Source organism: Perna viridis, chromosome 10 (genome assembly GCF_037379345.1).
Source record: "Perna viridis isolate PV_CMFRI_1.1 ecotype Kerala chromosome 10, ASM3737934v1, whole genome shotgun sequence".
Classification (NCBI taxonomy): Eukaryota; Metazoa; Mollusca; class Bivalvia; order Mytilida; family Mytilidae; genus Perna; species Perna viridis.
In genome coordinates this window covers 41,061,609-41,077,354 of record NC_142454.1, presented here as the reverse complement: position 1 = coordinate 41,077,354, position 15,746 = coordinate 41,061,609, and the positions used below count along the sequence as shown (strand labels likewise).

The following is a 15,746-nucleotide window of genomic DNA, read 5'->3' as shown; positions in this document are numbered from 1 at the left end:
GTTTTATGGTCGTCATCATGAACTCGTGGATCGTTATGGTGTATCCATCAGCACCATGAAAACTGATTTATTCAACGGGTCATAGTTTTCCTTTCCTCGTTTGTCTACCCCGGACTTGACTTTTTATGAGCAACTCGGCGGGTGTTTCTAGAAAAGCAGAGGACGCTTACCCTACCGGTGCACCTGGTCCATGCCCCCAGTTTTTAGTGGAGTCCGAGTTGCTCATTTACTTTTGTTACTTTGAATGTATGATTTTAGTTACTTTATGTTCTTTGTTGTGTATATCTGTTTTTCATGTCTGGTCTTTGTCCCTGGATTACATTCTTTTGATTACCGCTATAACATTGGTTCCCTTGATTACTCCTTCTTGACATCTGAATCGACAATAAGCTTCTCCTATCATTTCTAATAATAACAGCCATTCCCCTTACAGCACAATTTTTCCAAAATGTGGCAAAAACGTAGACTAGGAACAATGTGTTTTCAAAAGGATCTATATATCCACATGGAAATGCATTTCCGAATCTAAGTAACCGCGTATGTTTTCAGTTTTTCTCTTTAGTTCTGCATCACTTGGACGTTTTATACTACGAGATATTTGAAGATTATTTGTAACATTAAAAATTACACTGAAGAAATTTTTTGACGAAACACCCGGACGAAATATTTTGCTGTATTGAAATCATTAGTGCATCTAAAAACTTGATTTTTTACTTTGAGAGTGAAGTTGAAGGTAACAAAAGTAGATGACTATTTTTTCTATATATCTTCGGATTCCCAATGATCAATCGTCTTTTGTGCCGTGCATTCAATATGAATAAGGCATTAGCCTTAGTGCGAGCGAAGCATTTGGTAGGTTCCCTCCTATTTCATGTGGATTTATGTCATTCACCGGTAACATCTTTGTCATATTTAATTTTGGATATTTTCATGTCTAGCGGCTGGCAAAAGATATTCATTTTTTTTACTGGTCAAACAGTTTTCTGGTTCAGCAAAGAATGCCTGGTTTAATCACAACTGTAAATAAGTTTTTGGAAAATGTCAGAGGAGTTCCAAACAAATAACTTGTATGTCTTTGAAACAATTTGTTTAGTGGGTGTTAGACTACATTTCGTCAATATTTGAAGCTTCACTACATGTAATGTGTATGGAGATGTAGTATTTTGCTTTGATGAAAGTTTCTCGATTGTGATCAATATTTGAATAATTATATGAATTTCTACACATTAAAAAGCAAGCTTTCGTCACAAAATAAATTAAAAGTGTATGATAATCTGTACATTTCAAATCAAATAACTTATAAATGTACATCTTTGAAACAGTTTGTTTGGGCAGTGATTATGACAATACATGTACAGTACACCCAGAAAGGGAGGATTTTATTTTGGTGTCCAGTGGATCACAGAGTTTAACTGAGTCCACTCCTAAAGTCCTTCAAGTGATTTCTCATATCTGGGAGTATTTTATTGTCTTTTTGGAGTATTTCGGAGTCACTCCAAGTATTTTATTACCTTGTGTATTGTAACCATATTCACCTGAAGGGTAAGACAGAATGTAGGTGGTACTTCAAAGGATAATCTGGGAAATAAAAAAAACTGGGAGTATTTTATTTCCTTTTGGAGGAAGTACACCAAGATCACTTCGGGATTTTTATGGTATTTTTGGGGAATTTCTTCCTGGAGTAATTTCGAAAAGTGACACCAAAATGGAAGTTTGCGAATCTATACTCTCTGGGTGTACTGTATTTGAAAGCTTCAATAGATACTGATGAAGCATTTTGCTTTGATGAAAGTTTCTCAAGTGATCAATATGATTAATTTTTAGATGAATATATTGTATCTTTTCATGTACATTTAAGATGGAGCTTTTGCTTACTTATTGAATTAGACTACATGTACATTTACATGTATGTACCAATGGCACTGTTAAAGCTGTCAACTGTAGTGTTTCGTACTTTAGCTTCAGAAGGTACAGTAAATGTAGGTTCATAGTAACTGGGAAATGCAGGGTCAGAGTTAAACAATATTATTTAAGTCTTGACTAAATACTCACAAAAGGCTTGAAAAAACCGCTGATGACGGCCTATTTGAAAAAAATTTCCTGATCATTGGGTTCCATTGAATAATTGTTTGTTGAGGGGAAAATAAAGTTTGTGTATTATTTTGTTTGGATGTTTGTCTAAAGAAATTTAAATCCAGGAACTAAAGATGAAACAAAGCAAAACTGAGATTGAAACAATAGCAGCATGTGCATGTTTTTGTACATGTATTCTGTAGTAAATATTAGGAGAATGGATATGATGAATGTGTCAAAGAGACAACCCCACCCCCCCCCCCCCCCCCACACCAGGAAGAAAAATGTCAGCTCAATGCCACCTTTGGGTCTTCAAAGAACAAAGAGGAGACCCTCACATGACTTGACATGTAGTGTAAACTGAACATGAAAAGGAAACAAGACATACAGAAGCCAGATGTTCCTGACTTGGACTGGCACAAAAAAATATGACAGGGTTAAAGTACATGTACATGCATGTTACAGAAAGTGTATATGTGTACATGTACACATTTGTAAATGAAAATAGTTGCTGTTTATCCAAAACACCACTTGTGATAAATAGCGAAAACTATATCAGGGATCAACACTAACAGTAATCAGGTAGTCCTTAACCACCTTAATTTTTGGAGAGGTCTACCTGAAAAAGTTTCATGGTTGTACTATGGGCTATCTAAATTTTGCCTTCTTTTTCTTAAGATCTGAGACCAGAACAGTCATTACAATCTGCAGACTACCTGTTTTACCTCTGAAGTAGTCCTGTTGACTACCAAACAAATGAAGTAAGTGTCAAACCCTGCATATGTAAATTAGATTTATAGAAAAAACATTTATTTATTCCCATTTCATTTTCTTTTGTACTTTGTTCTTAGGTACAGTTTGTATTGGAAAGATGTTTCCTAAATGTAATCAAGACAGACAACTGTAATTAGGTAAATTTTTGTTTATGTGTACATGTATGTATTTCTGCAGTTTCATGATGTAGAATGGCAAAAGTCTAAGTTTGAGATTTTTTGAATGTACACTGGTTGGAGTTAAAAAATCCTGTCCTAACGGACCATTTCAGATTGTGATCACATGGCTTGTAATGAGAATGTTCAAATTGATACAGTTTTTTTCAGAATTTTGATTAAAATTGGTGTCATTAAAGTACATTTGTGATGCTTTATATTGTGATTGTATATCTTTGCATTTTATTCCATCCTAGATGCATTCATGATATTAGCTGGTTCAAAATACACAGTGACTGTCTGTGAACATCCTAAGATTCCCATTTCATCACCAAAACTAACGACTAAGTTAATTATGATAATGTTTTTAGATATTATTCATAAAATAAATTCTTCAATTATTTAATTTAAACAAGTTCTAGAAAATTGTATTTGCCGGCCAAGTAGTGTGGTCTATGGGCTGAGTGGTCATGAACTGAGATTCCACTAGTTACCATTAACAGCCAAATGTGCCACATATGATAATCATATGGTGCTCGATTCATATGATAATCATATGACAATCATATGATATTTAACATATGATAGTCATATGATTATCATATGATTCCCATATGGTAATTTGGGCTTAAAAACATATGACAATCATGTTTGTGAAAAACATATGATTATCATATGGTGCTTGATTTATATGATAATCATATGTTGCCAACCAAATGATTCCCATGTGTGGCACATGAAAAAGAATGGTACAGAACATATGTGTACATCCTGAGCTGATTTAGATTTTAGGGGACATGACTTAAAATTTCAATAGAAAGTATTTGAGTTTTTAATTATAAATATTTCTTCTTTTTTTTCAAATAAAATTTATTTACAAAATTTGCATGACTTCTTGTTACGAGTAGTAAATTAGGGACCTCAAAAAAAAATTCTGAGACTACAATGTATCTAGGAAACTTTTGTTTTGTTTTTTTTCTAAGGGGGCTTCTTTTTACAGAAGAAGCTAAAAGCTATTCTTTGTTGTGTATGTCTGTTTTCCATGTCTGGTCTTTGTCCCTGGATTACATTCTTTTGTTTACTGCTATAACCTTGGTTCCCTTGATTACTCTTAACTACTGAAATAAGTCACCAGAAACATCAAGATTGTGTGTAATCTTTAAAAAAAAATGTTATAGTACATTTATTCAATTCTACTGTTTTTCAAATAATAATTACAAGTGTTTTTGTAGACAGAAAAATGGCATCAAACAATGGGATTGAGCAGAAAGACATAGATTTGTTGGAGGACAGTGGGTATACAGAAGAGTCATCTCAACTTCCTCCTGTTAATAACATTAAAACACAGGTATCTAAAATGCAATGTCCACATCTTCAATTTTTGGATGATGAAACTAATGAACATACTATTATCAATAACAATGTTGATAATTATGGAAGTAGTTGTGAAAACTGTGAAGAACCTCAGCACATCATGAGTTCTATTATTCAAAAAGACGTGGAGTTTATCTCAAGGGAGATAACCAGTACTGATATGAGTGTTGAAAACAATGCTGACAGTGATTCAGAGGAACTAGTTAATGGAAATTTTCAAATTCATCAGATTGAAAATAGCGATGAGGACTTGTTTTGTTCTTCTCCTATAATTTGTCTTCCAAGAGAGCTGGTCTTGAAAATATTTGCCTACATATCTCAAGAGGAACTATGTAGTAGGGTATCATGTGTATGTAAACTATGGTATGATTTAGCATTTGATCCTGTTTTATGGAAAATAATAGATTTACACAATTACAAAGATATTCCATCAGTTAATTTATGTAGACTCATAGCAAGGGCAACAAATTTAAGAACGCTAATACTACATGGTAGAGAGACTATTTCAGAAAGTGAAGTTACAGTATTTTCTGACTTTCTTTCTCATCTTCAACATTTAGATTTAGGATTTTGTCAAAACTTTAACAGTGTAATGTTAGGAATCATTGTTCATAAATGTCCAATGCTGGAAAGTATAAATGTTGAAGGTGACACAAGCTTTAAACCTGGAAGTTTACAAGTTCTAAGTCGATGTAAGCATTTAAAAGACATGAATTTTTCACACACTGTACTAGATAATGGAGATCTTTACTGGTTGGCCAAACAGTTAGACTGTATAAGATGCATCAATATAGATGGAATATCTTGGATAGAAGAAAGGTATATTGTTCTTCTTATTGTATGAATTGCTTACTACATTCACCCCACTTTGAGTGGGGGTATAAAAGTGAAAGATGTGTCTGTCCTTCCTTCCTTCTTTCACATTTTTACTTCTTTCTTTCCTTTCGCAATGCAAAGTAGTAACTCCCATCTTTTATCCATTACTCCTCCTACACCATTGAACGGAATTTAATGAAACATTCACAGATTCTTTACCATTGTGCATCTTCTATTTTATATTTTGATCCAGATCAATTTTGAGGTCAAGAGATGAATGTTAACAAATGGGCTAATGGTGATAAGCATTGTTAATAGTTTTCTAGTTTCTAATTTCTGCTGGCTGCTGCCAATTTAAAATGATACATCAACCAAAGTGATAGTTTTGAATATTATTATCATTATATCTATCTGTAGAGGTGGATTTTGCTCTTTGGTAGAATCAAATACCATTCTCAGCTACACTGTCGGTGTGTTCATCAAGTTCTTCTTAAGCTCAGTTGGTTTAGCATTATCTTACATTGTCTAGGATGGGCTCAATTTCTGGCTGCTACTGTCTGGAATTTTGTTGAGTGGACCATACTCTACTGTTACTATTCCATTAAAAGTGTCTTAGATTTTGCTATAATGTCATATTTTTTTATGAAATAAAAAAATTGGTATTATAATTGGGAAACTTTGTAAACTTTGACACCATATCACGGGTCACAACATATGATGTACAGATGGACGTATATAAACTATATTGCATGTATTATTCAGAAGATATGGCCCCTTTACACTTCAAAATTTGCAATGTAGGTACATGTATGTACATGTAAGATTACCAAATTAAATTACCTTAGTTAAGGACTGAAATAAACTATAGCTATTTGAAATGGACTGATAAGAAATACAATGCAAATCTAGCTACATGTAGACTACAGAGTGACTTAGGTCAATTACTGGAACAATTATATCATGACATTGGCTCCTTAGTATTCAGACTTTAATGAAAGTGTCAAAAAATGACATGGGTGTTCTGTTGTAATGAAATAGGACATATTGGTTTAATGTGCACAAAACCTGTAGGGCAGAGAACTACTTAAATTACTTGAAAACTGGCTGAGTACATGTAGATTTGTATTGAAATACAGTTTAAGTATCACTTTATTTCAAATTGCTATAATCTTGCATGTATCTGTACCACTATCTGTATTGTGTTTTTTAGGCCAGTAACATATTTAGCGGAGCAGCATTTTGAGCATTTACAAGAACTGTCTATAGATGGAGCTGAGATCTCGGATGAGTGTTACAAGGCTATTGGGAACTGTACAAAACTTACATCCTTTGAATCATCATTCTGTGAACTTATAACAGATAAAAGTCTAACATACTTGCAGGTGTGTAATATTTTAATATCTTGTCTATTGAGGGATATTTTGTGGTATACATAAACAATGTTTTCTCCAGAATTTTTTATTGGATGGAAGTAAAAAAATTACAAGTTACTGCCTTTTATAATAAAGGATTAAACACAGTTTTTGCACAATTTTTCAATTTGTAAAATAGGACCATTCACTCACAAAGCAAATAAAAGTAAGGAGGACTTTTTTTGTGTCTGGTTTGTGAAGAGGGGAAATTATTGCAAAAACAGACATAAGGAGGTAGACCTAGGGTAAGGGACATAACTCTTGAAATCAATGATATACTTGTATCATATTCAACTTCTCCAAAGCCTATCAAGCTTTCATTTGTAACAGAATAAAATCAGTCCAAGTTACTTCAATGCTTGCATGAGATTGATGTAAAATGCTGAATACAAACGTTCCAATGATTTGAAACAGTCCTGTCCATTACCCTAGGTCAACCTCCTTAAATGGTTTTGCTTTTCATTATCAGAATCTACACAAACTGAGAAATTTACGACTACGTAAAGGAACTGACTTGACCACTGCTGGGTTGATTGGCTTGTTTTCATCATCTGCTATGTCAAACTTGATATCGCTAGATCTGTCGGAATGTACAGGATGTGAAGATAGCTGTGTCCAGCAAATAACTAAATGGTAGTAACATACTTACTGTACTTTTCAACCTATAACATCTATAAGTTGAATTGTTGTTTTCTTTTTACAAAAACAACAAAAAGATCATAGATAAGTTTAATTCGCCAGATAAGTTGAGGATCAGACATGCATCTGAAGTTATTGGTAATAAGTGTTGGAGATACAATATAGTTGAGTGTTTTCACATTACTTTTTGAATCTGGTTCCCTTTTTATCTTTTTCACAGCATATTTCTCTGCTGATGACAACTATGAAGTATAAATCAAATTAATTTTTCTTTTGAACCTTTACAGCCTGTAGTAAAACGTACATGTCTCTTGACAAAAAAATACTGAAGCATCAGCAGTTGGATAATTCAAATACTGTGGCCCTTTTCACAAAAAAATCGTAAATGCAAAATTAGTCATAACTTATGATGTCAAAATACTTTGATTTTTTATGATGTCATGACTTACAACTAATTTTACACTTGCGATATTTTGTGAAAAGGACTGCTGGAGTAACAGTAACAATTCTCCAACTGACTCTGTTATGGCCTTTTTGTCTTCAGTTTTAAAAACTTTTTTGATGTAGGAACCTTCATGTAACTTGTTTTCATGGCAGGTACAAGGTGAGCTCTTGAGGTTGGAATCTTCCTTTCCCTTTTGTATTTTTCCTGAAAGTGAGAAACAGAAAGGGGGGGGCATTTGAACTTCTAAAACTTGGCTATCTTACAATTCAAATGAGTACATGAATATTCAGAGTGGTGCCTTCCTTGTGAGTGGAAGAGGAAATGTGATTTTTTTTTAAATCCTGTTGCAAGGGGTAGACTACTACCTATGGAAATGAACTATGAATTGAAGCTGAAAAAGTCCCAAAAGTAATAAAAGGTTCACTTAGCCTTAATAATTAACGAGTTTACAGTCTTTGAATTTAAACACAAACTTTTGAATTATTGATATAACTTTGTTGAAATTATTAGATTACTTGAAGTAGGAGAAAATACACTGATCATGAATAAATGATTTTCCAGCTGTGGTAAGAATTTGAGAGCCCTTTCATTATGTTGGTGCTGGAATATTACAGATTTAGGAGCAACCTCTATTGTTGACCATTGTAGGTAAGAACAATGGATATAAAAAACAACTTGAGGAGGTAGATCTAGAATAAAGGGCATAACTCTTACAAATCATTGGTACGTTTGTGTAAACCATTTTTCATCAATCTCATATAAGCATCTTAAGTAACTTAAATCAATTTCATTCTGTTTCCAATAAATGCTTGACAGACTTTTATGAAATTGAATATGATACAAACATGTATTTGATTTCAAGAGTTATGCCCTTAAGCCTTGATCTACCTCATAACTTGTATTGACATTGAAGGACTTGATGTTGAAAGTTCAGGTCATGATTTGTGAGCAAACTTATAGAATGTGTTTATTCGAATTATTGATCAAATTAGTGGGGTCTGCTATGGGACTGAAACAAAAGTTAAAATTTAGAGAAATAACTCTAATGACTAAACATTGCAATACAGTTTTATAACTTATTCATATTCCTAACTCCAGTCATTTGCTGATAGAAATGAATATTAAACTTAAGTACTTAAAATCTATACCTATGTGATTACCTACTGTTAGGGAGGAACCTTTTTTTTGGGGGGGTCAACCGTCTTAATTTAAAATTAAAATGCAGGACAATGATGTATGGTTAAATATTCATGAACAATTGGGTAAAGTAAAGACAGGATGCAAGTGGTAGAGAAAAAAAATCAGGATCTGGTTTGAAAAGAAAAAATCTAGGACAGGTTACAATGAAAAACAGTAAGATCAGAAATGATACTGAAAAAAAAAACAGGACACTAAATTTGATTCTTGCTCAACCACCCCCCTTCTAGAAATCAAATGGTGGTTCCCCAAACATGGAATTATTTGCGTGGGGTTCATTTTGGCTGATTTTTTGTTCAGAATATTTTGCAAAAATAACACATATTTGACACTTTCCTTGATTAATTGTTTTAGACTTTAAGATGTCAGTTTACCATTATTTGACTATCTGTGTTGTAATCACTGGAGCTAGTGATACTGAAAACATATATACTTGTATACTGAAAACATATATACGAGTATACTGATTTAAAATGAAGTTCTATTCTGTGATTATACAATTCTCTTTGTTTGTCCAAATTCCATTCGTTCATGGATTTCATTACAACATCAAAGTTTTAAATGGAAATTTTAACATGAAATTTGCAGTTTGAATTCATGATTTGATTCGATATTGAAAATTACAGAAATTGGTACCCCCACCAAAACTAATGGTAGTTTTTCAACAATTTATGTTGTTTATATGCACAAGTAAAACATTTATGTCAAATCTGACGAAAATTTTTGCTTTTAGAAATGTAATGAAACTGGACCTTACAGGTATTGATAAGATCTATGGAGAGTGTTTTGGTCGTGTCCCTACAGAAATGCCCCATCTACAACTACTGGACCTCAAGCAATGTAATAGGGTAGGTCCATCATCAGTAGGGGTCCTTTCCATTATGCAGTACCCAAGGGGGAAACAAGTTTATCTGTACTTTAAGTAAAGTTGATAGAATTTCATCTTTATTAAACAATTTGCCTTGTATAAGAGTTTATGTGGAGTTAGTCTTCACTCAAATTACATATGAACTTTTCACACAAAAGTCATTGGATGTGATGTTGGTTTCATGTGTAGTTTGTGAGATTTCATGTGAAGCTAAAACACATGGACTTGATATGAAATATTTCTGTACCATCTTTCAATACATGTAGTTTTAATTGTACATTTGTTTGCACGTACTAATTTTCATGATTTTAACATTTACATTTTTTTTAAACCTAGCTCATTCCTTAACTAAATTCATAGTGTGACTTGTAGCATTTTAGAATTTATGTAAAATGACTGATAATCTGTTCATGTAAATTTGAGAATTTCCAGTAGAAGAAATCCAATATAATACGGTATTAAATTCATCTTAAATTTAAGATAATAAATAAACAGATCGTATTTTGTTAAAAACAAAACAAATGTAAAATAATAGTAATAAATTAATGTATAACTTTATTACATTTAGTAAGTATGTGTAAACATTGGCAAACGAAACAACAGAATTCTGTATAATATATTTACAGCTCAGTGGTCTTGTGATGGGATCATCGGTTTAATGGATCTGTTTGACGGATCTATGACTGATCAGAAACTGATCAGTGTTGTGTGATAGATGACCGATGGCTATTTTAGATGCACGGATCGGTACATGTTCTGTAATTCATGCATTTTCATGAAATTGATTACACTTCCAAATTTTGTATAGTTACTATATTCCACTACATGTATGTGAACATTTGGTAGCAAACAATGAAAATCCTTAAATAGAACTAAAATATGTAGGGCTTGGTTTCTTGGTTTTGTTGGTTTAATGAAGAGAAATATTGAAGATGTTCATTCGAATTAAAGAAATTAAAATTTCAAGGAATATTTAGTTCAACATGCTTTAGCTGTCACATAATCTTTTCATACATCATACCCTTATGTTCTATGTTATTCAATTAACAAGTGGAAAGGGAAAAAATTTTAAGATCAGCTGCAATGAAACTTCCATGATTGACCATAAATTTTCATAGAAAATTGCTATACTTGACATTTTTGGGGACACTAGAAATTAAGAAGAAGCAAATGTCTTTTTTTGGGGGAAGGTTTGAACAAAACTTCATCTGACCAAAAAGCCAACAAATTACAACCAGTGGCCTTAGGTACATTTGAAATACTGCATAATGGAAAGCACTCTTTATTTGCATGTATTTACAGAGAACTGAAGGCTTTGAAACTTCAGGGAATTAAGCAGATGGTAGGGGACTGCTTTGCTAGAATTCCAGAAAATCTCCCATATCTACAAAGTTTAGATCTTAGCCATTGCAACAGGGTAGGTGGTAAATTACTAGTTTGACATGCCCAGTAGTCCTCTACTGGTGTTGTCGAAAGGGACTAAAGGTTTACACTTCACATGCTTCATCAGTCTATCATCAGAAGAGGTACAAGATAGGGTCTGTTTGAATGATCAGAATGTCTGGTCCTAAAAGGCAAGAAATTTAAGTTAAACAACATTATTTTATAGATAGCAGTGTCGTATCGAATGTTCTCAGTGTAATAAATTTCGATAATTCACACTGTGAAATAAATTTGGTAATTTCACTCTCGCACTTTCTCCCACCAAAACGTCACAACTTTGATATCAATCCGCCAATTGCAAAATCTTAAATCCATGTTGAAAATATTGAAAAATTATGAAGGAAATCTATATAATAAATAGGATAATCAATTGGTTATCGTGAATAACCAAAATATAATCACTTGTGCCAAGAATGTGTGAAGGAATAACTCCTGCGCGGAACTTGGACTCGTCAAATCTAAGCGTTCTTCGTGATAATATTTTGTTATTCTTTCTATCCAATTAATTATCCTATTAGTTATAGATTATTATCTGGTCTGTTGATCACACATGATTTCTGAAAATTTTCTTACATTTGCAAATAATGAGATGTACATGAATGAAGTATGTTTATTGATTAACTTAACATTTGGTAAGGTTTCAGTGATATTTGACCAAATTACAGGCCATGGACTTACCATAGTAAATTCATGAACATGACATCTTTTTGGACATTTATTCCTGAACTATTGATGTTGTGATTTTTTTGGTGACAAAATTTGGAGTCTTGGTCTATTAAAGTAAATGCAGATGCTGAGCTGAAAACTTAGTTAATGCAAATGTTCTGCTTGGCAGAGAAGCAGTGACTACCAAGTTTAAAGTGGCAAGGCTGGGGAATGAGCTTATGACTTCCAGCACTCAAGGCGAGCTTGCTACCCTGAGACCACCGAGGTGGTCTTTGTAATAAAATTAGTGCCAATTCAATGGAATGATAAACATTTAGTTAAGTAGAGATGCAAGCGAAACAATTTCAATTATTATTGTGGAATCCTGTAAAAACTGTTTGAAAGTCTAATGAGCTCTAAAATTATGTGATATTTATTTTAGATTAAAGATGAGCTGATAGAATCTGTGGTAAGAGAGAAAAGAGATCTGGTTGCCATTAACTACTATGGGGAGGAATTGGAATATGGAGCTTCATAATCAAACATACCCATAAGAACATCAGACAGACCTACTCTTGAGTTGCACAATCTAACATGCCCTCTGTTTACTGAGTTTACAAAAATTTAATGAACAAGTTTGCATGAAGAATAATGCATGGTAGAATCTATTTCATATGCTGTATCATCCTGTGATATCTATATCATCGAGTATCTGTGGTCTGAGGTCTGAATTTGATAGAGGGTGATACAGTATGTGATACAGAATTTGCCGTTTACACTATCTTAAATAGTTTAAATAGTGGAGACCCCATGATGAAAATGATATAGAATTCCAAGTATGGATGCAATAAAGTTTAGCCTTGTCATTCAGGGATGTGATATGTGGCAAAGATTTTTGACTCATGAGATATTTAAAACTGCTGTATTAACTACCACATATATGATACATAGAGAATAATACATGGAAAAATCTGCGTCACATGCTGTATAATCCTGAGATATCTATAACCAGCACAAGATCCTCTGGCTCAAGGGCCAATATGGTTGGATGGTGACAATGGCATGTGATACAGATTTTGCCATGTAATATACACTTGAACATGTGTTGCTATAGCAGAGACAATTATAGAGAATTTTCATTAGGAATGTGATAAAATTTAGCCATGTGATACAAGAGTGTGATAAAGAGTCTGACATCACAATGTGTAATTGGTCAAACAATTTGATTTATGGAGGTAGACTCAGGGTAAGGGACATAACTCTTGAAATCAGTGATATGCTTGTCTTATTCAATGTCACCTGAGCATATCAAGCTTTCATTTGAAACAGAATGAAATCAGTCTAAGTTATTTTGATGCTTACATGAGATTGATGTAAAATGCTAAATACAAACGTCCCAATAATATTTGTAAGAGTTGTGTCCCTTACCCTAGATCTACCTCTTTAAGATACCGAGTGTTTACTACTACATATATATATATATCGTGTATGATACAAAAATAAATATTACACACCATTATTTTCACTGTAAATTTAAAAAGATGTATATGACTAATTTACAGTAGAATATCCAATGCATATATTGTTTCAAGAGAAGTAGCTATTGGTATAATATTACAGTTGAGGTCTTTAAGAAGGTAGATCTAGGGTAAGGGACACAACTCATAGAAATCATTGGAATGTTTGTATTCAGCATTTTACATCAATATCATGTAAGCATCAAAGTAACCTGGACTGATTTCATTCGGTTTCAAATGAAAGCTTGTCAGGCTATAGTGAAATTGAATATGATACAAACATATCACTGACTTCATTAGTTATGTCCCTTACCCTAGGTTTATTTCCATTAATGTTTACATTTATTTATTTCTGTTGTTTTTCGCTTTTTTTTCTTTTTTTTCTTTTTGGTGAAGGACAATTCATACTTAAAGAGGATGATCATTTGTTTTTTAAAAATAAAAATTTTGAAATTTGAATTTTTAAAAATTACTCTAATCCAAACATTGTGCTTTTATATATTCGAAAATTAATGATTTGATTTGATATAAGTGAGAAATAAATATTTTAACCTTTACAAAATATTTTAAGCTAGCCCCCATATCAAATGGGTGTTCCCTTACATTTAATAAGATTGTCCATATTTTTAAAGGACCTTGACATTAAAGCAACATCAATTTGATTATTCAAGTTCAAAATTTATGTTGTATTTTATTTTTTTATTTTTTGGCATTAAAAAAAACTCTATACAACCGCAACAAATTTGCTTGGTTTTGGTGCTATAAATTTAGTGTTGGTTGGTCGTTCTGTATAAAATTTAGCAAAGTTTTCGTTGTACCTGTGTATAATGTTATTTTGGGACCAGCTGCAGCCTGCTGTGGTATGAGGGCTTCCATGTCATTAATAGAAAACCTAACAGGTGGCCTTGGGCTGACATTTTCATCCTGATGGGGTTGTTGTCTTGTTGACATATACACCATAGTATACCTATTTTGGTTATATTTAAACCACATAAGGAACGTAGGCATTTAAGTTTGGGGTTATGACCTCAACTGTTTTGCATTAACAGCCAAAACAAGCATTCAGGATTTTGATTTGATTTATGAACTGTTTAGTAGTGAGGGGCCAGACACATGCATTTACTTGAAGTCTGGACAGTAAGTTGAGTTTCAATAAATGAATGTCTTTTTGAAATTGTACCACAAGATGACACCAGATGAAGGCTTGGATTTATTTTGGGTGTTGTGACTTGATCTATATTAGGAGTTAAGGACCAGAAGTAAACACTTTCTTGGTGTCTGAATGATACCTTGTATAAAAACGAAATGGATCTTATTTGAAGTATGATTCCGGTAAAAGAATGTTGGGATTGCTTTTTGATGCTGTGAATGGAATTATTTAGGAATTGAGGGCCAAAAGGGGGCAGTTTGATTCTGGTCAAATTATTATCCTGTGTCAATGTCTAATAGGTTCGAAGTACCAATTGTCAATGTTCAACTTCTTCAGTCGTATCATGCTGGGCCTTGCATAGAATGTTATTGAAAAACCTTTCAAAGCGAGAAAAAAGTTTTTAAATCCAAGCTGGCAATTGTTAACAAATTTCAAAATTTAAGTTTGTGAAGTAAAAGCAAAGAAATATATTTCGTGAATGACTGTATATCAGTTGTGAATAGCAGCAAGTCCATTTCGACTGCACAAATGGAACGGTTGCAGCATGAAAACATTATCTGGTCTTGTGTAAATTTTGATTTTCGTGTTTACTTCGAATCATGACACTAAAACAATTAGTAAAACCTGTCTAAACCGAACCCTGAATAATCCGAAAACCTGTCTAAAACAGACGCTCTACATCAATTTAAATATGTTTTGAATCTTGGTAAACCAAACACCTGTCAATAGGGTATGTAAGTCTCGTTCTAGTTTCATTTTCTTGACCGGAATTATCGGCGTAGAACGTATTGAAAACCGAAGACCGATCTGCATTTTATTGTCTACTTCCGGGTACTTGAAACTCTGTATAGCAGTGCAAAATCTTCTATTTTATGGGTTTTTTTTAATACCTTTATCTTGTAGAAATAGATATTTGTCATGTTTTATCGATATTTTTTACACAAAAAGATGTATTGCCTTTAACAGTGAGCTCAACGTTATATAAATGAAAAATCTCCATGCTTATGAATAGTAGACTAGGACCCATTCTCGTGAAATCACGGGGTCGCATGACGAGACTTACATACCCTATACGAACCAACTTCAAAAGTCAAAGAGGTGTTCGGTTTAGACAGGTTTCACTGAATTCATTTATTTATTTGTTTACGATTCATCTGTTGTTTTTTTAATATTCCTATGAATCATTTAACATTGACTTTCTTTGTCTGTGATATTAAATATTATTTTTTTTCGAAATA

The 15,746-nt window shown here is 32.9% G+C and overlaps 1 protein-coding gene across 5 annotated transcripts; it reads left to right on the top strand.

Moving 5' to 3' along the window:
* Positions 1 to 597: 597 nt before the first annotated feature.
* LOC148605805 (F-box and leucine-rich repeat protein 13-like) lies at positions 598 to 15,744 on the top strand. Of its 5 annotated transcripts, none has more exons than XM_088549118.1 (9): positions 598 to 733; positions 2,752 to 2,834; positions 2,925 to 2,984; positions 4,235 to 5,195; positions 6,403 to 6,574; positions 7,074 to 7,237; positions 8,250 to 8,336; positions 9,619 to 9,733; positions 12,284 to 15,744. In XM_088549118.1, the coding sequence occupies exons 4-9, from the start codon at positions 4,243 to 4,245 to the stop codon at positions 12,377 to 12,379; spliced, it is 1,587 nt and encodes a 528-aa protein (XP_088405244.1). In that variant the 5' UTR covers positions 598 to 733; positions 2,752 to 2,834; positions 2,925 to 2,984; positions 4,235 to 4,242; the 3' UTR covers positions 12,380 to 15,744. The 5 variants fall into 5 exon arrangements, 4 of the variants coding, with proteins under 4 accessions (XP_088405244.1, XP_088405245.1, XP_088405246.1 ...); XR_015915959.1 differs by lacking the exon at positions 2,752 to 2,834 and adding an exon at positions 11,056 to 11,170 and having other exon boundaries at positions 627 to 733; XM_088549119.1 differs by lacking the exon at positions 2,925 to 2,984.
* Positions 15,745 to 15,746: the final 2 nt, after the last annotated feature.

What these genes read in the sequence shown, in the direction of transcription:
- LOC148605805 (XM_088549119.1), top strand. Translation starts at nt 4,243, where the DNA reads ATGGCATCAAACAATGGGATTGAGCAGAAAGACATAGATTTGTTGGAG. An exon ending in ATATCTTGGATAGAAGAAAG is followed by an intron (nt 5,196 to 6,402) that starts GTATATTGTTCT and finishes TGTGTTTTTTAG; the next exon opens with GCCAGTAACATATTTAGCGG. An exon ending in GTCCAGCAAATAACTAAATG is followed by an intron (nt 7,238 to 8,249) that starts GTAGTAACATAC and finishes ATGATTTTCCAG; the next exon opens with CTGTGGTAAGAATTTGAGAG.